Consider the following 27,856-nt stretch of genomic DNA (forward strand, 5'->3'; position numbering starts at 1 on the left):
CTGGGGCCTTAAAGTCGCGCATGCGCTTTGGCGGCTGCTGTTGAGTCCTATACTTGGAATGCAGTGTTACCAAGAACGCAGTTTTTTCGCCCAATTGGTCTGCCCTTTTTTTGCGGTTTATTCGGCTGGTTTCTAATTTTTGTTGGAATTACGAGCCTTATTCTGGGGCTCCAATAGCTCTCGTAATCCTGGGGTTTTAATAGCTTCTCTCATTCTATTTAAGCCTCGTTCTGGTGCGACAGTGCGTTCCAGACCTCACTTTGGCTACCCACCTACTTCCTGCCGGTGCATGTTTGCAACCTCCCTTCCGTATAGAAGGTTGGGAAGCAGACAGATTTGTAAAAGTTTCTCCTAACCTCAGGCAGGATGATGTTAAATGCAGATTGTTCACCGGGACTCGCTTCTAAAGCCATTTACAAATACTGTAGCTGGTTTGGTGCTGGTGCAGATGTGGATGGTTTTGAAGTAATAACGAGATTTATGATTTTGGTTGCCCATTTTATGGCAATTATAAAAAAAATGCTTTGTGCATCTGTCTCAGACTGCATTCAAACACATTTTGGGCTCATTTTACTAAGCTGCGTTAGGGCTTTAACGCACGGAATAGCGTGTGCTACAATGCCGCGCATGCTAGACGCTAATGCCAGCGTTGAGTTGGCGTTAGTTCTAGCCGCATAGTGCAGGGTTAGCGCGCGCCAATCTGCTGCGTGTGCGCTAAAAACGCTAGCACACCTTAGTAAAAGGAGCCCTTTGTTTTAAAGTGACAAGGGGTTAACACAGTTGTTCATATTTCAAAAAACGTGGAAGTCTTCTATGAGTTTCTGCTGGTTGGATCTAACTTTTAAGTCTTTTTAAGTGCTAGCAGAAGTAGAATGCTTGACTGATCACAGGCAGCTAGTGTGACATTCAGGTTGTCATTTAACTGTCACTTTTTCTTTTTCCCCCCTATTTTACATCTTATAAGTGTGCCTTTCAACAATATTGGGGCCAATGCAATAAACTTGCATTTGAGCAGTGCACTGACATTTATTTATTGGGATTAACTGTCTTTATGAAGGAATTTACATAAGGCAGTGTACATTATATACCAGGGGTGTCCAACCTTTTGGCTTCCCTGGGCTGCATTGGCCGAAAAAAAATGTTTCTGGGGCTCTGCAAACGCTGCAGCAAGACAGAGGAGGGAGCCGGCAAGACGGTAAACACCCAGGGGCAGCAGAGGAAAACACTACATCGCCCTTGACTGGGACCGCACAAAATACTTCACAGGACCACATGTGGCCCTCGGGCCACAGGTTGGACACCCCTGGTATATACGGTATGGCTTACAGTTTACAATTTTATTAGCTTCCTAATGCAAGCCTAACACCAGTCTCAGCTCTATCCTTCTCCCGTCTTGCAAAAAAATTAAAAAAAGAGAAAAACTACCATCAGACTTTCTGAGGAGCTTTCTTAGGGTTACCATATTTAAAAAGGGAAAACTTGGACACATAGCACCACCTTGTTCTGCCTTCAGCCCCACCTCCACCCCATTCTGTCTCCATCCCCTCCCCCAATAAAACTCTTTTTTTTGCCAACCTCCAGGCCGTGTCTGGAGGGCCTCTAACATGCATGGATGCTTGTTGAAGGCCCTCCAGATGTGGACAGAGCTCGGGGCTTTCCAAAAACTGCCAGGTTTTGCAAAGTCTGTCCATGGACATGTCCAGGTTTTCCCAGACATCTAGTAACCCTAAGCTTTCTACCACTGTACACTGCTTAGAGATGACTTCCCAAAATCCTGCTGCATGCAGCTCCTGGCGCACTTGCCCATTACCTGTCAAAACTTGCTAATAATATATAAACATAAGACAGTACAATAAGGAAGTTGATTTATTATCACTATGATTTACCTTGTTGGGGTTTGGGTTATTTTGGGGTTGCTTTTTGGTATCAATTGGGCTAGATAATTTTCTGGCATCTGGCAACCCTCCTGGAGATGCAGAGCTCCAGAGCCCTTTACCTGACTGATTCCCATTCATTTGCAATTTAGCATTAGTTTACATCATTTATTCAATTTGCAAATATGAGAATATAACAAATCAGACATTCAGCCACAGGTTAGGAGCTGTAAATAAGCTTTTTCTCTCAAGATCAGAGAACAAAGACTCAAAGAAAGTGGAATCCTATAAAATGCCTTTATAGTACAAGGATGGGCAGTGGGTATTGTTTCTTACCTTAACCAGATAGGGGGTAATATAAAGGGGATTTATTTTCTCCACAAACTGAAAGGCCATTGGTTTGGGCAGAGCAGGGTTGGAATTGCAATATAAGTGCATACAGTATGTTCTAAAATTCATGATTATATGCACGCAATTATAACTGTCTTGCTGCAGGTATAAATGGGTTTACTGGCATGCAAGATATGTGCAGCTGCACAAGGAGCAAAGGAGGTGGGATTGACAAATTTGCACACATCCATTGCCTCCTTTGCTTCACATATTGGGCAGGACAAGGGAGTGTGTACACAGGGCACATTTCCAGCTCAGGACAATCCTGTTGGCATTTGCATGCTCAGTGAACTGGATCTTACTTTCTGTTTCAACTCTTTTTATTAAGTCTTGAAAATATAAACATCATAATTGGAGATAAACAATATTTCCCAACAACACAAATGTTGCATCAGTATCAAAATTATAGTTTCTCAAATATTACAATTTCAAATATAAGCAGTAGTTAGGAACAGTTATTGCATATGTAGCATATATGAAGGTGGACAAAGCGATGGGATCAGACGGGATCCATCTCAGGATACTAAGGGAGCTCAGAGAGGTTCTGGTGAGTCCTATTAAAGACTTGTTCAACAATGACCTAAAGGCTGAAATTAGATCTTTACCTACTTGCTGAACACCTACTTCGAGAAATGGGCCTTGCTCTACACATGATGCCTTATAATGCTGTCTTTAATTTCTAGTTCTTTTCTCCTTATTCACTGTTTGTTGTTAATTTTCTCTTTGTAAGATTTGTAATTTTTTTGAATCCAGGGGGGGATATAGAGATAAGAAAGACCCCAGTAGCATTAACAAAAAATGCCTTTGGTTCTGCATATAGGGCTCCTTTTACTAAGGTGCGCTAGCGTTTTTAGCGCACGTAAACCCATGCTGCGTTTCTAGAACTAATGCCAGCTCAATGCTGGCGTTAAGGTCTAGCGCGCGGGGCAATTCAGCACGCGCTATTCTGCGCGTTAAAGCCCTAATGCACCTTTGTAAAAGGAGCCCATAGTTTTGGCTGAAAGAAAAATGTATTTGACCAACAAACAAAAAACATGAAAGGTTTTTGTACAATGCAGAGCAGTTAAGGTTACTTAAGTATGTCTGCTATACCAACATGCCCTTTAACAGTAGCAGACAGTCCTGTCTCTTCCACAGAGTAACTTCTGCTCCCCAGAAAGGTGCACATTTATTTATTTATTTTTTTTAAAACATCTCTTCATTAGCATTCCATCATGTGGCCCAATGCCAAGCAGACTTTGCATAAATCTTTTCTCCCGCAGATACTTTTGGTACAAAGAATCATCCTATGGTTATCCCATTTTTCATAAACTTGCTGTGTGGAGGAAGACTGTGCCCACGTCTCCAAAAACTTGCACTTTCCCTTTTAACATCTGCGGAATGGGTTTTCTTTAGCTAGATCCGCTGGTAGCCGTCTGATTTACGTTTGATGTAGATTCCATAGATAATCAAACTCAAGACAATTAAGATGACCACCGTTAAACCAACAGCGATGGCCACTGTGTTGTGGTCAGCCAAGCACTCACTCACTAGAAGAGAAAGCAGATATAACAGATTTTAGCTGAGAGTGGTTTTGATATCCACCAATCTGGAACATTCTGATGGAGCAATTTTTTTAAAATTCTAGTTTCATACTGAACAAGTGTAATTTCTGCTGATGGCAGAGAAACTTTGGTTTCTTGTGATGGCTCCTAAATTAGGGGGAAAACACCATCCAGGGATTCAAGACAAAGTTAGACAAGTTCCTGCTGAACCAGAACATACGCAGGTAAGGCTAGTCTCAGTTAGGGTGCTGGTCTTTGACCTTAGGGCCGCCGTGTGAGCGGACTGCTGGGCACGATGGACCACTGGTCTGACCCAGCAGCGGCCATTCTTAAAACCTGTGTTTGGGGGGTCACAATCTGGGTGGGCCCTACATATAATCTCATTGCCTTGTGCATGCTTTTGGCATTCGCATAATTTAGGTTTGTGGCTACTGAAAGATTGGTGTGTGTCGTGCTGGTCTAAGGAATATCCTTCAGTATGTCTAGTCCTAAGAATTAACCCCATTCTGATAAAGGTTTAGTTGACCTGGTATTTTCCTTCAGCTCTTCAAGCTCCCAGTAGAGGTGATGGAGGCAAAGACTGTCTAAATTTAAGAAAGCATGAGACAGACACCTAGGGAGAGGAGGAGATAACGGATGGGCAGACTGGATGGGCCATTTGGCCTTTATTTACCATCATGTTTTTCTGTTTCTCTTTTGGGACTCCAGCTAATTCAAAACAGAGACTGAGATTCTGACACCATAAGCTTTCATTGTTACACAGTAAATGACAGCTGATAAAGACCTGCTTGGTCCAACAAGATGGCCAGAATGGTGCTCAATGCTCTGTGTGGCCCCATTGACAAGTACCCAAGGATTTTCCCCCCCATATTACATATTCCCCCAAATCTAAAAAAAAAAAAAAAAAAAAAAACCTACTTCCAGAATCCTGCAATCATGGCCCCCATTTTTCCCTCTTGTATGAAAACCATAGCTGTCGGGGCCAGTGAATGCTGTCTACAATTTCATCAACCCAGATAATATAGAAAGCGAAAGACCAATCTCATGGCTCAAACTAGGAACCTTCAATCAAATACTCTTTAAAGAAACCCAATAAAAATAACAATGCATTTGGGAAAATTAAAACAGTCTGAGGTTAAGCCTTCTATTATAATTTTCAATTTGTTTAACTTTTGATCTATCACATTTTTATCCTTGATAATCTCAGACTGTGTATTTAAGACCTTTCACTTCATTTTGGACTTGTTTAACTTGATCTAAATAGTCACCATGTCCATATTCTGAGATAAAATCTCGATCTTACCCACCATCAAAAGTTATTTCTTGTGCAAATTTCACCACCATACCATCTAATTTTTGCAGGACCTTCCAAATCCCTTCCAGGGTAACCAGCGAGGAAGTAATAGAAAAACTCAATACACCCTTGTTCATTTCATTGGCAGTTGATTCATCCGGTCTTCCCTCCTCTCGGTCAGCAACAATAGTGTTTATACCAGCCTCTATGTCACACGCAGGTCAATCCCGTGACTGCTGGACAGGGTGGTATTTTAGCAGCCGGTGGGGGCAGCGTGGTATCATGTCCCAAGGAAGAGAGCAGCACTCCTTTGCCACTCTCGACAGCAGAATTCTTCTGACTTGGCGTCTCCGCAGCGGGTCTGACCACAAAGCGGTCGAGGGTGATCTGAGTCAGGGAAGATGTCTAGACCAGAGAGGACACGGTCTTGACAATCCCCTTCCTCGTCATATGAGGCATAAAAAGGAAAATGGCTCAAGGTAAAATTTCCTCCACTTCACTTTTCAAACTGATGAATGCCGCCAGCAGTCAAGCTGCCATCTTGGCCACTCCCCCTTCCGAGAAAGGTATCGATCTAAATTTTTTAATTAAAAGGGAGACAAAAACTCTGCACAAGGTGCCAGTAAACAAAGGAAGCAGAGATGACCAACATGCCCAACTGATATTGACATAGTAAGCATATTTATTAAATGCGAAACATGTACATTATACCCAAAAGGGTTCAACACTTGTTAATATATCTTTTGTATTTGAATGATTTAACAACGGCACACCGTTACACGTTATTTACACTCTTTGTGGGGAGGTTTGTCTTCATAGTTATAAGAAATTTTCTTTTGCACTGCTAGTATATTTATATATATGCAAGTATATTTATATGTAAGTATGTTTACAATACATAAGAACATAAGAATTTGCCTCCGCTGGGTCAGACCAGAGGTCCATCCCGCCCAGCGGTCCGCTCCCGCGGCGGCCCTCCAGGCCCATCACCTGTGCAATTGTCCCTGACTATTCCTGTAACCTACCTCAACTCCTATCTGTACCCCTCAATCCCCTTATCCTCTAGGAACCTATCCAAATCTTCTTTGAAGGTCTGTTCAAAAAGTTCCAGGGCTGATTATATAAAAAATGTATTAAACAATCTTACAACTTATTCCACTGGGTCCCCTTCAACGTACTCCCCTTTCCAAACGTCATTTCCCCTTCTGGAAACAGTCCTTAAACGCATCTTCAGGAATCGCCAAAAGTTGCTGCATCAAACTTTGCTTTCCTTCCAGCATGGATTTAAGTTTAGGAAACAAGAAGAAGTCAGCCAGGGACCAAGTCAGGAGAGTCAGGTGGCTGGGGAAGAACTAGACCATTGGAGCACCCCCCTCTCCCTCATTTTAAGGATTTGTTCATTGACCGTACCCTATTAGTCTTCACTTTATAGGTTTGCCTTTTTGTGGAGGATACCAAGATTTGCAACCCCAGAGGGAGCACAAAACATGAAAATGTAAGAATGGTCTAATGTTTTTAAATGCAAAAAGTTAGCGCAAAACTTTAAGAACGGCACTCATCTTGTGTAGTAAACGCCACAGTGAAACTCCAGCACTGCTCTTCAAGCACTCCGTGACGTTTTTCTCAATGAAAAGCAGTACAAAGAAGAAGCCTGAGCTATCCTGGTGAAGAGCAGTGCTGGAGTTTCACTGTGAACATAAGAAGCGCCATCTCCGGATCAGACCTTCGGTCCATCAAGTCCGGCGATCCGCACACGCGGAGGCCCTGCCAGGTATACACCTGGTTTATTTTATAGCCAACCATACTTTATATGCCTCTCTCAAGGAGATATGCATCTAGTTTGCTTTTGAAGCCTAGGACTGTCGATTCTGCAATAATCTCCCCTGGGAGAGTATTCCAGATGTCAACCACTCTCTGTGTGAAGCAGAACTTCCTGACATTAGTCCTGAACTTGTCCCCCCTTAGCTTCATTTCATGTCCTCTTGTCCGTGTCAAATTGGACAATGTAAATAATCTTCTCTGCTCTATTTTGTCGATTCCTTTCAGTATTTTGAAGGTCTCGATCATATCCCCACGCAGTCTCCTTTTCTCAAGGGAGAACAATCCCAGTGTTTTAAGTCGATCCTCATATTCCAGTTTCTCCATACCCTTCACTAGTTTAGTTGCTCGTCTCTGCACCCTCTCCAGCAGTTTTATATCCTTCTTTAGGTAGGGAGACCAATGTTGGACGCAGTATTCCAAGTGGGGTCTGACCATTGCCCTATAAAGCGGCATTATAACTTTCTCCGATCTACTCGAGATTCCTTTCTTTATCATGTGGCATTTACTACACAAGATGAGTGCTGTTCTTAAAGTTTTGCGCTATCTTTTTCCATTTAAACTGATTTATTATTGAAAACTTATTCTGCATTTTGCACTTTTCACATTAAGTATCACATGGGGTTTTGACCAGTGAATGAGACATGACCTGCTTCACTTGCTAACCTAAAGCAGTATTGTGGCTTTTTAAAGGTCTCTGATGTCTTTTCATCCCCTGATAGATTGAAGAGGTTTGAACCACCTGATCTTATGGGTGTGTTTGCATATTACTCTTTTTGTGAATATGCACCTTCAAGTTGCATTTTCTTGATTTCTCTTTTTATAACCCCTGTAAGAGAGGCACAATATATAATATATCCTGTTCTTAACAACTCTGGTCCTCGTCTATGCGGTGCATGAAGTCCATTTAGCAATGGGAAGCTGAGGTCACCATGCTCCTTGAGTCCTGTCACATTTTGAATAAGGCCATCTTAAATGTGTTCATATCCTCTCATCCTTTTTCTTCTTGCAATCAGATACACGACAAGCACAATGAGAACCAGTCCCATGATACTCAGGGCCACTAGGAAGGGGCCTATTTTATTGCTTCTGTCAGTAAAGCATTCTTCTTCTGGAATTAAAGTTAAAAGGAGAATTGAGTACAGGCCGTCCCCCATCCAGTTCTAGAGTACACAGCAATTAATCTAGATCAGTGTTTCTCAACTCGTCCTGGAATACCCCCTTGCCAGTCAGGTTTTCAAGATATCCACAGTGAATATACTTGAAAGAAATTTGCATATAATGGAGGCAGTGTATGCAAATCAAGTTTATGCAAATTCAATGTGGATATCCTGAAAACCTGACTGGCAAGGGGCTACTCCAGGACCGAGTTGAGGAACACTGATCTAGATCACGTTTATGTTTATTAAAAACTTTCTATACCACATAATAGCCTAAAAAAGGGTTGAAGCGGTGTACAATATATAATACACATTCATCAAGAAAGGAACTCCATTTAAAATAGGATAGAAAAGAATAAAAGCAAAAAGTTTTTTTAAAAAATTTTTTTTATCCTAAAATACTAAGCAATCAAGATCCCCCATAATAATAATTCTAATTCTAAAAGCAACTCTAATAAAAACAGACAATCAAATCTCAGTAAACTATAATACATACAGTTAAAAAATTGTTTTTCCATATCAAAAATTAATCATTATGTAAATACAGATTACAGTCCCAAACTCAATTCTTCAATTTGAGAAAGCCACTTGAAAAAAAAATGCACTTTTAGGTGTCTTAAAATTTATGTATGATTCTTCTTTCCTCAAATCTATGGGCAAATTATCCCATAACAGCGAAACTAGATAAAAGAGCGCACAATCTCTAGTTGACGCAAGACTTCAAGATTTGAGGAACAATTACCCTATTGTCATTCAAAGATCGTAATAAACGTCTTGGGGCATAAAATAACACCAAGTTGGAAAGATATGAAGGCTGTAGCGGAAATAATGCTCTACTGCAGTGGTCTCAAACTCGCGGCCCGCCAGATACTATTGTGTGGCCCGCGGTTTGTACTAGTACTGTCCGCTCTTTACGCCATCCTTCGGCTTCCCCCTAGCCTCCTGCTCTTATCTTCAAATAATTACCACAACCTGCAGAGAGGATTGCTGGTGCTGTAGCGATCCTTGCAGGCTGCCATTGTCCTCAGCAGCATGTGCCCTCTGCTGCGATCCTGCCCCTGACGTCAGAGGAAGGGGCGGGACCGCGGCAGAGGGAACATGCTACGGAGGCCGATAGCAGCCTGCAAGGAACGCTACAGCACTGCGATCCTCTCTGCAGGCTGCGGTAATTAGCTGAAACTAAGACTGGGAGGCCAGGGGAGAAGCTGGAGGACGCTGCAAAGAAGGGGCGAACATGCAGTCCTTCGGGGGGGGGGGAAAGATTTATAAACTATAAAGAGTTTTACCTCATGTAAAATTGTCATTTCTTTAATAAGACATTAACTATTTTTTCTGTGGCCCTCCAAGTACCTACAAATCCAAAATGTGGCCCTGCAAAATATTTGAGTTTGAGACCACTGCTCTACTGTATGTGCCAACATCAAGATCTTTAAATTTGATCCTAAATTCCATTGATAACCAGTGGAATTTTAAATACAGAGGTGTCACATGATCACAGATATGTGCATGGCCTAATAATCAAATCGCAGTGTTTTGCATTCTTTGTAAACGTGTCCTAACACCCAATACCTGCATATACTAAATTACTATCCAGTTCAGTTCTAGGATAAAGAACAATTAAGAGTAATCTAGAGCTCAGGCTTGGTCCACAATGAAATCTATAGCAATTCCCTGAAAACTGGAGATTCCCTTCTAACTTAGGGCTCCTTTTTGCAAGGCCGCGATAGAAGCTGCTTCTGCGGTAATTGCTCTGACTCCCATAGAGATTTAATTGGGCATTGAAGCATTTGCCCCGTGGCTTTTGTTAAAAGGGTGAGTTAATTGGTAAAGATGCTGATTCTGTAGGCAGGTCTCAGATTTGTAACAGAAATTCCCAATGCTGGATCCTGAAATTTAGTACCTCTGCCCTAGCTGCTTTCTAAAATTGTAGTTTGCAGGATGACATGAATAGATTTTACTTTAGGAAAATCCGGACCCCCTAGACCTGCCAGATATCGCCACTTTTATCAATGGCAATGCCCCAGTATTTTTCAAGAGAAATATACGAGGGAAAAATGGGACAGAGCACTGCTGAAAAATGCTGAGTAATATGCTGGACCAGAGGTTCTCTGAACAGCATATCTACAATGAATATGCATGAAACAGAGTTAAGAACATAAGAAGATGCCTCTGCTGGGTCAGACCAGAGGTCCATCGCGCCCAGCAGTCCGCACCCGCGGTGGCCCATCAGGCCCATGACCTGTACAGTGATCTTTGTCTGAACCCTTAAATCCCCCTTGGTCTCTATCTATACTCTCTCTATATCCCATCTCTACCTCTATCTGTATCCCTCAATCCCCCTATCTTTCAGGAATTTATCCAATCCTTCTTTGAAACCCCGTAATGTACTCTGTCCTATCACAACCTCCGGCAGTGCGTTCCAGGTGTCCACCACCCTCTGAGTGAAAAAGAATTTCCTAGCATTGGTTCTAAACCTGTCCCCTTTCAGCTTCTCCGAGTGCCCCCTTGTACTTGTGGTCCCCAATAGTCTGAAGAATCTGTCCCTGTCTACCTTGTCGATGCCTTTCATGATCTTGAAAGTCACTATCATGTCTCCTCCGAGTCTCCGCTTTGCCAGGGAGAAGAGCCCCAGCCTTTCTAAACTGTCTTCGTATGGAAGGTTTCCCATACCTTTTATCATTTTCGTCGCTCTTCTCTGGACCCTCTCAAGCATCGCCATGTCCTTCTTGAGGTACGGCGACCAATGCTGTCTGTTTGGTATGCATCCCTCCCTCCCTCCCCCCCTCTCTCTCTCTTTTGTGCAAATTCACTGTGGATATCTTGAAAACTCAACTGGCTGAGTGTGCCCTGAGGACTGGATTGCAAACCAGGCTACTGGATGATGCTTATAATATTAACATGCCAAATTGTCACTTAGGTTTCATACCACCTCAATATTCAAAGCTCTTTGCCAAAAACAGCTGCTGACCAGTTAAATAACATTTCAGTGCCTAACTGTGAATATTCAGCAAGAGATAACTGGTTTTCTCTTCTGAATAGCTGCAGTCAGTGTTGAAAGGTTAATCAGTTCTATCGCACAATAATTGGCAAAATTCAGTGCTGACTGGTTAAGTTTAGTGGGCAGATCAGACCACTAATCTTTGCCCACTATTAACTGACCAGTGCTAGATATTTGCTTAGCTGATTTTCTAGTCATAAGAATCGCCACTGCTGGGTCAGACCAATGGTCCATCCTGTCCAGCAGTCCACTCAAGCAGCAGCCCCAAGGTCAAGACCAGTGCTCCAAGACCAGTCTCACCAGTTTAGCATGAACTTGTCTTAACTTTGTCTTGAATCCCTGGAGGGTGTTTTCCCCAGAAGAGCGTTCCAGTTTTCTACCACTCTCTGGGTGAAGAAGAACTTCACCCGTTTGTACGGAATCCATCCCCTTTCAATTTTAGAGAGTGCCTTCTCATTCTCCCTACCTTGGAGAGTGTGAACAGTCTGTCTTTATCTACCAAGTCTATTCCCTTCAGTATTTTGAATGTTTCAAACATGTCCCTTTACTAAGGTGCGGTAGCCGATTTAGCACGCGGTAAATGCTAACGCGTCCATAGGATATAATGGATGCGTTAGCATGCGCTAAATCAGCAAGTGTGCCTTAGTAAAAGGACCCCTAAGTTAACAACCGAAAATCCCCCCTCCCCCCCCTTGTATATTCAATGCTGGTCACTTGGAAATGGCCCAGCATGGAATATCCGAGGTCAGTGCCGACCGTGGCATTTATGTAGGATCTCATCTTCTGATTGAATATTGACCCCTTAATGTTTTGCAATTGATAGATGGTCAAGAAATGTATGGTTCTCCCAAAATGACAAAAAGGCGTCATTTTTTTAAATATTTGACATGTAATGCCCTTTATTTCCACACAATATCATGGCAACAGCAATATTTTATTTAAAATTTAAAAAAAACAACTAAACTCTTACAACATACCTTTCCCAAACTTGTTGTCATTGATGCTGAAGGCTTGAAGTTGGGTTTTTATTGTTCGAAACTGCAAACTGTCGGCCAACATTACCGTCTGTTTGCTTGCACACTTAAACGAGTAGCCCAACCAGGTTTTAAAGAGTTGTTGATTTGTTTTTTTCCCATAATACAACACACCTGAGGACCAGGAGAGTGAAACATAACATTAAGCACTGCTTTTGTAGAAAAAGACAATGTGGTCCTCTAGGTGTTGGTATGCTTTGTTGTGTTATAGCAGAGAACCTAACGACGGTAAGATAAAATATAGAAATCCCAACAGCGTACCCCTCAGCAAACCATAGGGCAGCACTTATCAAATTTTCCATGGCCACAACTCCATTTATGTGGCTACAGAAAGCACAGGCTAATGACGTTTCTATTTATAATCTCTCTCACTACACACAGGTTGGGAAACCCTGCTATAGACAGTAGACCAGGGGTGTCAAAGTCCCTCCTTGAGGGCTGCAATCCAGTCGGGTTTTCAGAATTTCCCCAATGAATATGCATGAGATCTATGTGCATGCACTGTTTTCAATGCATATTCATTGGGGAAATCCTGAAAACCCAACTGGATTGTGGCCCTCAAGGAGGGACTTTCAGATCCCTGATCTAATAAAATACAGACAAATAGGGGTTAGGTCATTTCTCACAGAGGGAATGATACATACATTAGTAAGCGTGAGGAGTTAAAGACCGCTCCTAGGAGTTGCAGCAGCCATATTCCTATTGTACCTAAATCCTTGGCTAAGGCTTGAATATTTGTGGAGGCTGCAACCAGCCCAAACCCTCTAATACAGGGATCTCAAAGTCCCTCCTTGAGGGCCGCAATCCAGTCGGGTTTTCAGGATTTCCCCAATGAATATGCATGAAATCTATTTGCATGCACTGTTTTCATTGTATGCTAATAGATCTCATGCATATTTATTGGGGAAATCCTGAAAACCTGACTGGATTGCGGCCCTCGAGGAGGGACTTTGACACCCCTGCAGTAGACCCTGGTTCCAACAAAAGGGAGCCATGTAAGAGCAGTATTTAGCTTAGGGCCCTATCCCAGGGCCTATATATTATAGGTAGAGTTGCCATATTTCCTCTTTGAGACTAAAATACATCACATCAACTATACATCATCAAACTCCCAAAACAATGTGTACAATAAATGTGTATATATATATATATATATATGAATATCTAAATGTTTGTGAAAGAGAGAAGAGAGGAAAAGAACAAGTTAAATCTTTTCTAAGTGATCTTTAAACTAACGGAGGACCATAACACAGCACTGAGCCTTATCTATTCATTGAGGAAGCATGACTACATCATAGAGACATACCTCAACTCACACTTGCTTCCAATTCCAGCAAGAATATTCAAATTCTACTGTCTACTATTTAAAACCATAAACGGTGACAGCCCAACCTACCTGAACAACCGCCTCATCCAAACTACATCAACTAGACATAGGAAAATCCACACTCCATTCAAGCACCCCCCAATCAAAGAAGTCAAATGGAAAAAAACTATATGATGACCTCCTAGCCTCACAAGCAGCAAAACTTGACAACCAAATCTCCAATCTACTAATTATGACCCCAGACTAGGAAACATTCAGAAAAGAAGTAAAGACGCTACTTTTCAAGAAATTCCTGCAAACGACTTAATATCACTTGCTCCTTCCCACTTCCCAATACCTTCCCGATTCCCCAAAGCAACCTTATCTACTTTTTATCTCCTCTAGAAATTACCAGATATCTTCCTGTAAAACGTTTTTTGTAATTCTCTTGTAATCCGTCTTGAACCGCAAGGCAATGGCGGAATAGAAATCTCTGATGTAATGTAATATTTGAGAAAGCTGCTACTACCCAGAGCGAAGTACGGATTGTATTGTACTTGGCAATTCATTGCTTCTATTTAACTTCTTCTAAATTCAGAGAAATAAAGTGTGATGAAATATGTGGAAAGGAAATAAGTATCTTATGAAACCATTATGCTGTGACTTACCCTGAGGAGAGAGCTTAAGAAGAGCTTCAATCTCACTAATATAATACGAGTCTTCACTCTAGAAAACACAAAGAATGGCATATCAGTTGCAACTCAGTGGAAAAGCACCGCTGAGCAAATCCAGGAAAGAGCCCAGAGCCAGCTGCAGCTGGGCCGATTGTGGCTCTATTCCAGGGGTAGGAAATTCCGGTTCTCGAGAGCCGGAGCCAGGTCAGGTTTTCAGGATATCCACAATAAATATGCATGAGATAGATTTGAATCTCAAGGAGGCAGTGTATGCAAATCCATCTCGTGCATATTCATGGTGGAGATCCTGAAAACCTGACCTGCCTGTGGCTCTCGAGGACCGGAAAGGTCAGGTTTTCAGGATATCCACAATAAATATGCATGAGATAGATTTGCATCTCAAGGAGGCAATGCATGCAAATCCATCTCATGCATATTCATGGTGGATATCCTGAAAACCTGACCTGCCTGTGGCTCTCGAGGACCGGAAAGGTCAGGTTTTCAGGATATCCACAATAGATATGCATGAGATAGATTTGCATCTCAAGGAGGCAGTGCATGCAAATCCATCTCATGCATATTCATGGTGGATATCCTGAAAACCTGACCTGCCTGTGGCTCTCGAGGACCGGAAAGGTCATGTTTTCAGGATATCCACAATAAATATGCATGAGATAGATTTGCATCTCAAGGAGGCAATGCATGCAAATCCATCTCATGCATATTCATGGTGGATATCCTGAAAACCTGACCTGCCTGTGGCTCTCGAGGACCGGAAAGGTCAGGTTTTCAGGATATCCACAATAGATATGCATGAGATAGATTTGCATCTCAAGGAGGCAGTGCATGCAAATCCATCTCATGTATATTCATGGTGGAGATCTTGAAAACCTGACCTGCCTGTGGCTCTTGAGGACCAGAATTGCCTCCCCCTCAGGAGTAGGCTCAGGGGTAATCTAAGGAAATACTTTTTTTCAGAAAGGGTGGTAGATGTGTAGAACAGTCTCCGGAAGAGGTGGTGGAGACAGAGACTGTCTCTGAATTAAAGAAATCTTGGGATAGGCACATGGGATCTCTCAGAGAGAGAAAGAGATAATGGTTACTGCAGATGGGCAGACAGGATGGGCCATTTAGCCTTTATCTGCCATCATGTTTCTATGTTTCTATGTTTCTATAATCAGAAAGTTCTATGACAACACAAAGCAAGTGTTAAGAGTCTTAGCCAATAGGGAGAGGAGAAGATAGTGGATGCTGTGGATGGGCCATTTGGCCTTTATCTGCCATCATGTTTCTATGTTAAATCTGTTCATATTTTTCCACATAATCTCCTCCTTTCCTCCCCTCTCAATATGATGAAACTAATAAACTACGTCAATAATGCTATTATTACACAATATCTCATTGGAGCAGACTGAGCAAAGGGTGTGGTTTTTTTTTTTGGGGGGGTTGGAATGGGAGAAATCTGTTGATAAATTAGGATCGTAGCATTTACAGAACTATTAAGCTATGCACTCGAATAGATCCTTATCAGTCTAAGTAAAGCACTGCGGTTTAATAATTACCACTAACTCTGATGTTTATAAAGCTCTTATAATTTTTCCATTAAGGACTTCCATTGTCTTCCATGCTCCCAGGGGCAGTCACATCAAGCACCAAACACACTCCTTCTAAGAGCGAGAGACAGCCATAATGCCATTCGCACTGCGCAAGTCGCATGCTGCTAAAGCAAACACTTATCAACTCTATTAAATTCCACTCATTATGCGAGTCCTGAACTCGATGTTCGCTAGCCCAGGCCACTAAAAGGGCAGTTCTGTATCTAGGCAGTCATGGTTACACGCTCGTTTGTAAGTGTAAATGAAGGGAAATGTGCATTTATATGTGCAAGCGCTGTCGGAGTTATAGTGCGTAACTGCCATGCGCCGTACACTTGAGTAGGACACACAGTTACACACACTTTTGCTGAATTGGGGGGTGGGGGGGGGGCCATCATTACACCAGGTCTAGAAAGGGGGATTTACTGGGAGCTGCCCCGACGCCTAACCCAAAAGGTTCTCTCAGATGGAAAGATGCCAGAGAGGAGGTTGTACAGAGTGGGGAGGACAGTTTTCCGTGAGCCTACATCAAAGGCTTTGAAAACATATTTTCACATTGTTTTGCAACCTAGCTGATGTTTCCATTCGTTTTTGGCAGTGCAAGCTCCTCTGTGCTCATTCTAGGTTTTCTTGAATTTAGTTACTGGTTTTGACTTCACCACCTCAACTGGGAGGCAGTTCCATGCATCCATCAAAATCATCAGACAGAAACAGACGCAGACAGGGGCGTGGCTACCACGGCACAAGCCCAGCAAAACGCCAAGAGCTGCCCAATGGTAGGGGGCCACTTGTTGTCAAATCAGAACTCTCCATCATCTCTCTTTTTCCCTTCTTCTTCCCCCTCACCCTATGGATCTGGTATGTTCTTCTGTCCCGTTCCCCCCCCCCGCAAACTTGTGCTGGCATCAGCCAACGATGAAAGGACCCTTCCTCTAATGAGTCCTGCCACCGGCCTCCATCTCTTCTCTCTACTGCGGCCCTTCTCTCTGATGTACTTCCGTAGTAGAGAGAAGAGGCCAGGCCGGCGGCAGAGCAACATTTGGGAATCGCTGTTGCTGCCAACTTTTGGAAAGCCAAAAGTAAGGTTAGACTTCGGGAAGGAGGGAGATGCCAGACCATGGCTGCTGGGGGAAGGGGGGGAGGGGAGCAAGCAAAAAAGGTGCTGGCACAAAGAAAACCAAGCCCTATAAACAGGTGCCAAAGGGTGCCTGATTGGTACATATTCTATGAAAGAAAGTAAGCATCTACTGTCCCTTACAGAGCATATGAATAATTATGCACTTAAGTGTGAGCTGGTATAAATGCTAGCAGCTAAGTTCTGGTGATATGCCTATAATTTACAGTATTGTCTGCCCTGACCATGCTCCACCCATGTGTGTGCCCACCTGAAAACCACATATACACATATTACACAATTGCACTTACGCGGCATGCAGACATTACATTACAGATTTCTATTCATAGAAACAAAGAAACATAGAAGATGACGGCAGAAAAGGGCTACAGCCCATCAAGTCTGCCCACTCTGCTTACCCACCCCCTGTCTATGCCCTAATGACCCAATTTCCTTATCTTGACCTCGTAGGGATCCCACATGGGTATCCCATTTATTCTTAAAGTCTGGCACGCTGTCTGCCTCGATCACCTGCACTGGTGAAGCTTGTTCCAATGATCAACCACTCTCTCTGTGAAGAAATACTTTCTGGTGTCGCCTTGAAATTTTCCGCCCCTGAGTTTGAGCGGGTGCCCTCTTGTGGCCGAGGGTCCCTTGAGAAAGAAAATATCATCTTCCACTTCAACACGTCCCGGTTCAAAGCGGATTACAAAGAGTTATGGAAGAAGGGTTACAACGTTAGATCAGAGAAGGTTTCCAAGAGAGGGAAAAGTAGGATCTGGGGTTAGGGAGGGGATGGTAAGAGGGGGGTTAAGCTTTATCATGGTATTAAGCTTTATTAAGGGATTTCTTGAAGAGTATAGTTTTTATTTCCTTTCTGAACATCTTGTAGTCTGGGGTTGTTGTCAATAGGTTGGAGACTTGGTTGTCTATCTTCGCTGCCTGAGTGGCCAGTAGTCCGTTGTATAGTTTTTTCCGTTTTACTTCTTTGATTGGGGGGTAAGTGAATGGGGTGTGTGTTTTTCTATGCCTGGTAGAGGTGGTTTGGATGAGGCGGTCGTTTAGGTAGGTTGGGCTGTCTCCATTTATAGTTTTAAATAGTATACAGTAGAATTTAAATTGTATTCTTTCCTGGATTGGAAGCCAATGAGAATTGATGAATGCCTCAGTAATGTGATCATGTTTTTTCAATGAATAGACGAGTCTCAGAGCTGTATTCTGAATTGTCTGTAGTTGTTTAATCATTATTGCAGGGCAGGGGAGGTAGAGGATGTTGCAATAGTCTAGGATACTTAGGATTAGAGATTGTACTAGGAGCTGAAATTGTGTTTTTTCGAAGAATTTTCGGACTTGTCTAAGGTTTCTCATAACTGCGAAAGATTTCTGTATGTTTTGTTAATTTGTGGTTTCATGGTCAATAGTCATACCTAGAAGTTTTAGGGTGGTTTGCAAAGGGTAGTTGATAGAGTTGATTTCTAAGTTGGTTATGGTTGGGATTTTGTTATTTTCTAGGAGGATGAATTTAGTTTTGTCTGGGTTGAGTTTCAGTTTGTGGTCTTCCATCCAAGTCGTAACTGTAGCTAGAGTTCTGTGTAATGTGTCTGATATTAAGAGCATTGGTTGGTCGAAAGGAATGAGGATTGTGATGTCATCAGCATAGCTATAAGAGGATAGGCCTTGTTTGTTCAGGTAAACACCAAGAGAGGCCGTATATAGGCTGAAGAGAGTAGGGGACAGTGGGGACACTTGTGGAACGCTGCAGGGGTTGGACCAAGGTTTGGATTTTTCTTTGTCTGATTTTACTTTGTATGTCCTGGATTTTAAGAAACCTTCAAACCATGAGTATACTTTATCTGAAATGCCTATTGAGTCCAAGATTTGCAGTAGGATGTTATGGTCTACCAGGTCAAATGCCGCCATCAGGTCCAACTGTATGAGCAGCATTTTTTTTCCAATGCTGAGGTGTTGTCTTGCTGTGTCAATAAGGGAGCCTAGTAGTGTCTCTGTACTGAAGTTAGTTCTGAAGCCGGATTGCGTGGGATGGAGTAAGTTATGGTCCTCGAGATAGTTGGTGAGGAATTTGGCTACTAATCCTTCTGTTAGTTTGATATATAGAGGTATTGAGGCTATTGGTCTGTAGTTGGATGAGAGGTCTGTTGGTCCTTTTGGGTCTTTTAAGATTGGGATGATGATGATTTCGCTGAGGTCATTCGGGAAAATGCCATCTGTGAGCATGGTTTGTATCCAGTGTAGGAGTAAGGTACGGAATTTAGTGCTCGCTGATGACAGGAGATATGGCGGGCAGTGGTTGAGTTCACATGATGTGTGGCTGTACTTATTGTAGAGTTTGTTGAATTCGATCCAATGTATCTTAGGGAATTGGGACCAAGATCTGTCTGCAGCACAAGATTCATTTTCTGTGGGGAGTATTGTGACTTCGAGTAGGTGGGTTGGGTTACTAATGAGAGTAGCTCTGGTGTTTGTAATTTTATTCTTGAAGTGTTCAGCTAGGAGGGAGGCTGAAGGGGAGGAGTTATTGTTAGTGGTCTTTTAATATTTGGAATAGTTTTTTGGTGTCTTGGGTTTCCGTGCCTATTAGGTTGGTGTAATGTTTCTTTCTCTTTTCTTTTAATAGAAGTTTGTATTGTTTGTTAATTTTTTTCTAGGCGGTTTTCGTGTGATCTTGGTTGGTTTTTCTCCATTTTCTTTCCAGACGTCTACATTGTCTCTTGAGTAGGAGTAATTCTTCGTCGAACCATTGGTCTGATCGTCTGCATGTTCTGGTTTTGGTTCGAAGTGGGGCTTGTTCATCAAGGATGTTGTTGTTCAAATAGCCCCAGTGTGAAATGAAGTCTTTGGGGTTATCTTCTTGGATTGGCATATATGTGGTTGTAAGCACATACACATGTAAATGTTTGCATCTACTTTATAGAAATGCTCCTCTAGTGATTGACGTTAGGGTTCATGATTGCAGGGTTCCAATAGCAGCAATAGTGCCTGGCTCCCAGATAAGCACTGGTGATTATCAATTGGGAGGAATGACAGGCAAGTCTGAAATCCACCAGGATTTGAAGATTTTATTGAGCGGTATTAGTTGACCGAATCACAGCGTTCTCGATGACCCCACATGGCCATGTTTTGGCACAATCTGCCTGCATCAGTAGTCTACAACTGTGATATGCAAAAATCCGCAGGTTGATAATAATTCCTGGATGCTTCTAAAGGTCTACTTTGTCGAAGAAACGCATACAGTGCTAGCGGCAACTGATGGCAATCCTTAATATGTGCCAAAACACAGTCATGTTGTGTCATCAAGAGGGAAGTAATTCAATTAGCTGATACTGTTGGATGTTGCAATAAAATCTTTGAATCCTGTTGGACTTCAAGCGCACCTCGCATTGGTCATCATCACTGTTCCTGCTTTTGTGCGTTTCTGTGGGGACCTTTCCTCTATTCTTCTTGTCCCAGCTGAGCACTGTCACTGTAGTGGTTGGGTTGGGTTGAGTGAGTTGGAAGAGATATAAAAAGATCAAGATACAAAATATAAGATCGCTCATAGCAAATCATTTAACTAGCAAATTGCAAAAGTATTCTATTGTCCATTGATACTTAGTTTTTGGAAATCCATTTGGGGCCAAGTGAATAATCTACTGGAAAATCCGGTGGCATTATCACATGACACTGTGTTATTTGGTATTTCCATGAGAGCCAAGAGTCAAATCTCTTCTAATAATAATAAACTTTTGCTCATCATGACAGGGGTTGCCATGCAGCAAATTATGAAAAACTGGAAAAATTGGGATTGGCTGAATTATAATTTTTGTTGGAATTCGTTATGGCAAATCTTTAAAATGGAGCGGGTAATAGCCATACAGCAGGGGCATTTTAAGAAATTTAGGGATGTTTGGGAGCCATTAACAAAATGTTCTTATGTTCTTATTATCTCCCTTTGTTCATACACGTCCAGGGTGGGGAGGGGGGGAGGGAATTTTTTTATGATTTATTATGCTTTCAATAAGTCCCTGTTAGGGCCTATGGAAACTATAGGGCCTATAGAACTTGCGAGAAACCCCTGATAGGGTTGGAAGGAGACTGAGACTTTAAAATAAATCTCTATAGAATGACAATGTCAGACATCACTTGCTGTTTTAGATATCTCATCTCACATGTATGTATAATTTTATGTAGCATGTTAACTCTATGTACCATATATGATTCAGAGAATGACACAGGGACAAATTTGTCCCCGTCCAAGCAGGAACTCATATTTCTCCTGTCCCTGCTCCATTCCTGGAAGCTCAGCCTTAACTGCACAAACCTCAAAACACTTAAGATTTTAAAGTGTTTGAAGCTTGTGCAGATGAGGGCGGAGCTTGCAGGAATGGGGCAGGGACAGGAAATGAACTCGTGGGGACGGGACAGGAAAATGAGTTCCTACAGAGACCGGGAAAAATTTGTCCCTGTGTCATTCTCTAAAAGCTGCTTTTAACCCACCTAGAACTCCAATCCGTGAGGATTTGGTGGTATATAAGAGTACACATAATATAACAAAACACCAGAGCAAAAAGTCTCCAGAATAATGTCTCATAGCACTCTAACCCAGTGGTTCCCAACCCTGTCCTGGAGGACCACCAGGCCAATTGGGTTTTCAGGCTAGCCGTAATGAATATGCATGGAGCAGATTTGCATGCCTGTCACTTCTATTATATGCAAATCTCTCTCATGCATATTCATTAGGGCTAGCCTGAAAACCCGATTGGCCTGGTGGTCCTCCAGGAACGGGTTGGGAACCACTGCCCTAATGAATATGCATGAGAGAGATTTGCATATGATGGAAGTGATAGGCATGCAAATTTGCTTCATGCATATTCATTAGGGCTAGCCTGAAAACCCGATTGGCCTGGTGGTCCTCCAGGACAGGGTTGGGAACCACTGCTCTAACCCATCAAAAACCAGTTCCACCTGGGTTCTCTGGATCTGAAAAGGGCACGAGAATGGTAACCCAAGGACGAGACGGGGAAACCATCTGAGATTTATGGTGGCAGAGGAGAAAACGTCCTTTACTTGAAGAAGCCACCGGGCGAAAGTATAACATTCTCTGCTCACCTTTTCAAAAGTGATACCGATGAACCCTTTGTTGAAGGTTATGTTAAGGTTTGATTTATCCTCTCCGCATGTCCCAGTCGAGGTTGTACCATCACGTTCAATATTGAAGTATTGCTCCTTCAATGGAAAGGAAAATTTCAAAAAGACACTTGTTTTATTTCAAGTCGAAAAACCCCAAAACCCCTAACTTGTTATGAAAGACCTCTATTTATTTATTCCATTTTCCATATCGTTCTCCCAGGGGAGCTCCTAACGGTTTACATGAATTTGTTCAGGTACTCAAGCATTTTTTCCTGTCTGTCCCGGTGGGCTCACAGTCTCTCTCATGTACCTGGATTAAGTGAGTTGCCCTGGGTCACAAGGAACAGCGTGGATTTGAACCCACAACCCCAGGGTGCTTTAACCACTGCACCACACTCTCCCACACTTTGAAGCTATCCATGCACAGGTGATGGTCTTCTTTTTTTATTAGATCTTACAAGACAATGTTGCTAAATATTATACAGTATTTCAATGCAGCGCAAGACAAAACCGCTCCAACAAAGGCACGCCAACAATTGCATGCAAGACATATGCATGCCGCCAGTCCCGCCGCTTTAAAGCCTTACCGTTAGCGCTATGAGCAGGGGTATGGGGGGGGGTCCCCCAGTACATGTACAAGTCCTCACGCGCCTGTTGGGGGTAGTTTGGGGGGAAAACCCCAAGTACACTGAAAACTTCTGTTTTCCTTTCAGTTTTTGGTGTTGGCAGTTTTCATTCCTCATCTGCCCAAGCCTCAAACACTTCAAAATCATAAGTGTTCAAGGCTTGTACGGTTAAGGCAGAGCTTTCCCTTTTGTTTCGATATAATAAGTAACAACTTAATTTTTTTTCTTTTTGAATTGTGTTTGTTTTTTGTAATATTGTCCATTTATATAATATTTTACCTATGTTTATAATTATTAGAATTATCTTGTACATCGCCTTGAATGTAGAATAAGCGATTAATCAAATTATTTAATAAACTTGGATAAAACTTGGATAAAAATCTTATAGGAATGGGGCAAGGACAGGGATAATGACAAAACTTACGGGGATGGGGGCATGGGAAATTGAGTTCCTGCGGGGACTGGGAAAAAATTGTCCCCGTGTCATTCTGTAGTTTGGGCACAAAATACAAACCACAGCTTCGATCTCTGTCCCATGACAGCAGTGACAAGAATCTATTACCACTCAATAGCTATGTCACAACTTATGTTTTATAAAGTAACGTGCTGTTCTCTGTTCCGGTCCCAGTGCACCTGACGGTATTTCTAATCGCCATGGGGGACGGGATGGGGAAAATGAAACTAGTAGCACTGACAGCTGATAATGTAAGATATGTGACAACTCAACTTCAAATGTTTTCCATTCCTGGAATGTCATGTTGGAGCAAGCTTACTGGGCAATTAAGATTACGTGCAAGTTTTCAAGTTTATTTAAAAATTTGATTAAATGCCTATCAAATATTAAGCGTTTTACATACGTAAAATTAAGGGGAGACACAAATTTAAAAACAGGACACATAATAACCCAGAATTCTTGATGACATCATAATGCATAAGGACAAAAGAATAGCCGCACTGGGTCAGACCAATGGTCCATTAAGCCCAGTAGCCCGTTCTCACGGTGGCCAATGCAGCTTATATGGTTCCCCAACCTGAGTACTGTGTATTGACGCACCTTCTTGTCCAGTTTGTCTGTCTTGACTAGATGGTAAGCTCTTTTGAGCAGGGACTGTCTCTTCAATGTTTTGATGTACAGTGCTGTGTATGTCTAGTGATGCTATAGAAATGATTAGTAGTAGAAGCTGTCTGAATGCTCAGTGACATCACAATGCACCTGGGTCATTCCTAGAATTCTTGATGACATCATAATGCATAAGAACATAAGAATAGCCATACTGGGTCAGACCAATGGTCCATCAAGCCCAGTAGCCCGTTCTCACGATGGCCAATGCAGCTTATATGGTTCCCACACCTGAGCACAGTGTATTGATGAACCTTCTTGTCCAGTTTGTCTGTCTTGACTAGATGGTAAGCTCTTTTGAGCAGGGACTGTCTCTTCAATGTTTTGATGTACAGTGCTGTGTATGTCTAGTGATGCTATAGAAATGATTACTAGTAGGAGTATTGAAGTTGTAAGCTGCTGAGAATAGCAGAGCATGTGGCATATACATTGTTAAATAAACAAGGGACCTTTTTACGCCTAATGGAGAATAAAATAGCGTACCCCGGGACACACAGACAAAGGTGCACACACTAACCGCGCCAAATTTTATTTTTTTCTTGGAGGGAGTATGTTAGGGGGGGCATAGAGTGAGTTCCTATGCTAACTAGTTAGCGCAGCTACATTACCGTGGACTAACTGGTTAGGCTTGTGAGCCTTTACCACCTAGAAAAATGTTTCAAAATGGCCATGAATTAACGGTAACATTAGCGCATGGTCATTAATACAAAATAGCCATTTTTACGGCTGCAGTAAAAAATGGTCTTAACTCGAGGGAATGACCTGCTTAAGGGCACATTAAGGCCACTTTTTACTGCAGTGTAGTAAAAGGACCCCTAAATAAAGCAGTGGCACTCAGGGGATTCACCCCTCCCCCCCCCCAAAGGCCCCGATGGAACTGCTCTAGATTTGTTTGGTCAATCAGGCAACAGGTAGATGCTGCTCAGTCAATCAAATTCAGATCAGTACTGTCAGGGCCTTCAGGGGGTTTGGAGAATCCCCAGCCAAAGAGCTCTGCTTTGTTTGGGAGTGGAGGGGGTACTTTTTGTTTGATGCCGTTTGACTGGTTCAGCAGGCTGCCTACTCAACAAATCAAACTGCCTCAAGCAACAAGTAATCAAAACAAAACAAAAAAAAAAGCAGGTTTGGACAATTTCCTGGAGGAAAAGTCCATAGTCAGTTATTGAGAAAGACATTCCACTGCTTGCCCTGGATTGGTAGCATGGACTGTTGCTACTATTTGGAGTTCTAGAATCTTGTTGCTCTTTGGGGTTCTGGAATCTTGCTTACTCTGAGACAATGGAATGTTGCTACTCTTTGGGGTTCTGGAATCTTGCTCACTCTGAGACAATGGAATGTTGCTACTCTTTGGGGTTCCGGAATCTTGCTTACTCTGAGACAATGGGATGTTGCTACTCTTTGGGGTTCCGGAATCTTGCTCACTCTGAGACAATGGAATGTTGCTACTCTTTGGGGTTCCAGAATCTTGCTTACTCTGAGACAATGGGATGTTGCTACTCTTTGGGGTCCCGGAATCTTGCTTACTCTGAGACAGTGGAATGTTGCTATTCTTTGGGGTTCCGGAATCTTGTTTACTCTGAGACAATGGAATGTTGCTACTCTTTGGAGTTTGGCCAGGTACTAGTGACCTGGATTGGCCACCGTGAGAACGGGCTACTGGGTTTTATGGACTGACACAGTAAGTTATACTTATGTTCTATAGAGCTGGGGAATCAGTGAATCCGCTGAAAGCCCTCACCGCATGCAACTGGTGGCACTGCAACAAAATTAGTGCAGAACAGATCTGTGCGCGTATACGGTGTCAGTCACTTGAGATGAAGTAATTTCTTACCTTGTTGGAGCTCAGAACAATCAACTCGAGTCCCATGGATGCTTGGATACAGATTGCACTGCTGTTTGGCCATTTGACAGAGTAATTTAAAACTGGTGGTGGGGAGGGTATAGGGGACAGAGTAGGGCCTACTGTTTCTCTTGTTGTTAGCACAGTTATGTTGGCTGCTGGAGTCGTAGTCACTATTGAATGGTTGTGTGGTGTGGTGTTACCAGTTATGTGGCTGTGTGTTGTGTTAGCTGTCGGAGTAGTTGTCGCTATTGAAAGGTTGTGTTGTGTGGTGTTACCAGTTACGTGGCTCAATGTTGTGTTAGCTGTCGGAGTAGTTGTTGCTATTGAAAGGTTGTGTTGTGTGGTGTTACCAGTTACGTGGCTACGTGTTGTGTTAGCTGTCGGAGTAGTTGTCGCTATTGAAAGGTTGTGTTGTGTGGTGTTACCAGTTATGTGGCTGTGTGTTGTGTTAGCTGTCAGAGTAGTTGTCGCTATTGAAAGGTTGTGTTGTGTGGTGTTACCAGTTACGTGGCTGTGTGTTGTGTTAGCTGTCGGAGTAGTTGTCACTATTGAAGGGTTGTGATGTGTGGTGTTACCGATTGTGATAACTGCTGTTGAAGGTGGTTTTATTGAATGAGTATGGTGTATGAAGTTACTGGTTGTGTAGATGGTAGTTACTGTCATTTCTGTCATTGTTGAAAGAGTTGTGTGATTGGTTGATGGTAGGAATTCTGCAGAGTTTTGGATGGATTCCAATTTCTCTCTGGCCTCTGTATTAAAATTACAGGTTACAAATGCTGAAAAACAAAAAAACAAAAAACCAACATAGGATGTGATAAAAATAATTTCTAAAAAAAAAAAAAAATTATATTTCCACAATTATCTGTTGAAATAAATCCAACGCATTCCAAGATTTTAATACATTTGGTCCAAATATATTCTAACATAGAGTTCTAGTAGCCATATTGGCTCTGCTGAAAACTAGAGCCTATGTTATTGTGGTACCTTTTAAAAGAGATTGTGGTAATATTTTAGAATTCAGTTTAAGTGTTTATGTATTGTTTTTAAGATTTTACGTGGTATGTTTGCTCCTCTTGTTCATTTGCTATGGAATGTTTATAGATTTTCATATGCGAGAGGCATTCGTCGATTTGAACTTTCTCTTCCTTCTAGGAAAGCAATTCAAGGCGTTAAGAATTGTAGCAGGTCTCTGGCGTTTAAATTTCCCCAACTATGGAATGAACTTCCCCTAATTTTGAGGTGTCCCAGTTCCTTCCAACTCTTCCGTAAACTTGTTAAAAACTTTTTTATTCGCTAAACATTTTGAAAACTAACTCTTGCATTTCAGTTCACTTTATTTTTAACCACATCGAGCTTCCTTTGGTTGAAGTCCCGGTATATAAGGTTAAGTTTTAGTTTTGTTTATAATCCGCTTTTTACAATTTAAACATATGCAATACAAATAGTACACATTTAAAACATAAACAGACAAGCAACCAGCGCTTATACCCATACAGAACGTCAATTCCCATATTTCGTATTACAAAACATGTGTCTCGTCAATAACTTCTTTAAAACACCACGATTACCCTGCTGTCGTATACACATAAGCACACGAGTCCATTCCTGCGGGCTGATGCACGAAAACGTGCTTGCTCGTGTAATGTTCAATCTCAGACACCTAACGGGGGAGGGGGGGGACAAACAAGTCTGCGCGATGGACAGAGCGCAGGTGTGGTAACGGAACATAAGACTGAATAGTGCTCTTCAGGCTTGCAAGTGCTTGGCCATGCACGCACAAATAAACCAACACAAGCAATCTGTAACATATACGGTGCTTTTTTTTTTTTTTTTTTTTTAATATATATCTTTACCTGAATCACAGAATATAGACCTCAAAAGCTCATAAAAATGTATTATTCCAATACAAAAACAAGTGTCATGCAATTAAGTCATATATCTCCCCTCATTTTACAAAACCCCGGAAGCAGTTTATAGCGCAGGCTGGCGCGCTGAATGCTCTGTGCCGCTCCCGATGCTCACAGTGAGGGGGGGGGGGGGAGAGATACCTAGTAACAGTAAAGTGAACCAACATAATCTCTATGCTATTTTCATGTGTATTAACAGAACAGATGGATGATACAGCAAAGTCTTTATAGCACATGGGACGACAAGCTGAAGTCTCTATCATTTGAAAACACTCACCAGAAAAGGCCAGAATTAGCTCCAGAGCAGCGAATCCATCCATGTTGAAGGCACTGGAGCAAGTGGTCCGTTGCTGCCGCTTTGCAAGGAAGTAGGAAGAGGCTCGTCGCGTTTGAGGACTTCTGGTGCCCAGAGCCCAAACACTTGCTTTCACC

General features: G+C 42.3%; 1 protein-coding gene and 1 long non-coding RNA gene across 3 annotated transcripts; both read right to left on the reverse strand.

Moving 5' to 3' along the window:
* Window positions 1-2,567: 2,567 nt before the first annotated feature.
* Window positions 2,568-27,856, reverse strand: LAMP3 (lysosomal associated membrane protein 3). Of its 2 annotated transcripts, none has more exons than XM_033958462.1 (6): window positions 27,702-27,855; window positions 25,506-26,293; window positions 21,908-22,024; window positions 14,087-14,144; window positions 12,056-12,226; window positions 2,568-3,793 (listed from the first exon to the last, which is right to left on the reverse strand). In XM_033958462.1, the coding sequence occupies exons 1-6, from the start codon at window positions 27,742-27,744 to the stop codon at window positions 3,660-3,662; spliced, it is 1,311 nt and encodes a 436-aa protein (XP_033814353.1). In that variant the 5' UTR covers window positions 27,745-27,855; the 3' UTR covers window positions 2,568-3,659. The 2 variants fall into 2 exon arrangements, with proteins under 2 accessions (XP_033814353.1, XP_033814352.1); XM_033958461.1 differs by lacking the exon at window positions 2,568-3,793 and adding an exon at window positions 7,294-8,031 and having other exon boundaries at window positions 27,702-27,856.
* LOC117366718 lies at window positions 5,762-6,854 on the reverse strand. Its single transcript, XR_004540640.1, has 2 exons — window positions 6,799-6,854; window positions 5,762-6,687 (listed from the first exon to the last, which is right to left on the reverse strand). It is a non-coding gene; the product is annotated as an uncharacterized LOC117366718 (long non-coding RNA).

This window comes from Geotrypetes seraphini, chromosome 9 (assembly GCF_902459505.1).
Source record: "Geotrypetes seraphini chromosome 9, aGeoSer1.1, whole genome shotgun sequence".
NCBI classification, from domain to species: domain Eukaryota; kingdom Metazoa; phylum Chordata; class Amphibia; order Gymnophiona; family Dermophiidae; genus Geotrypetes; species Geotrypetes seraphini.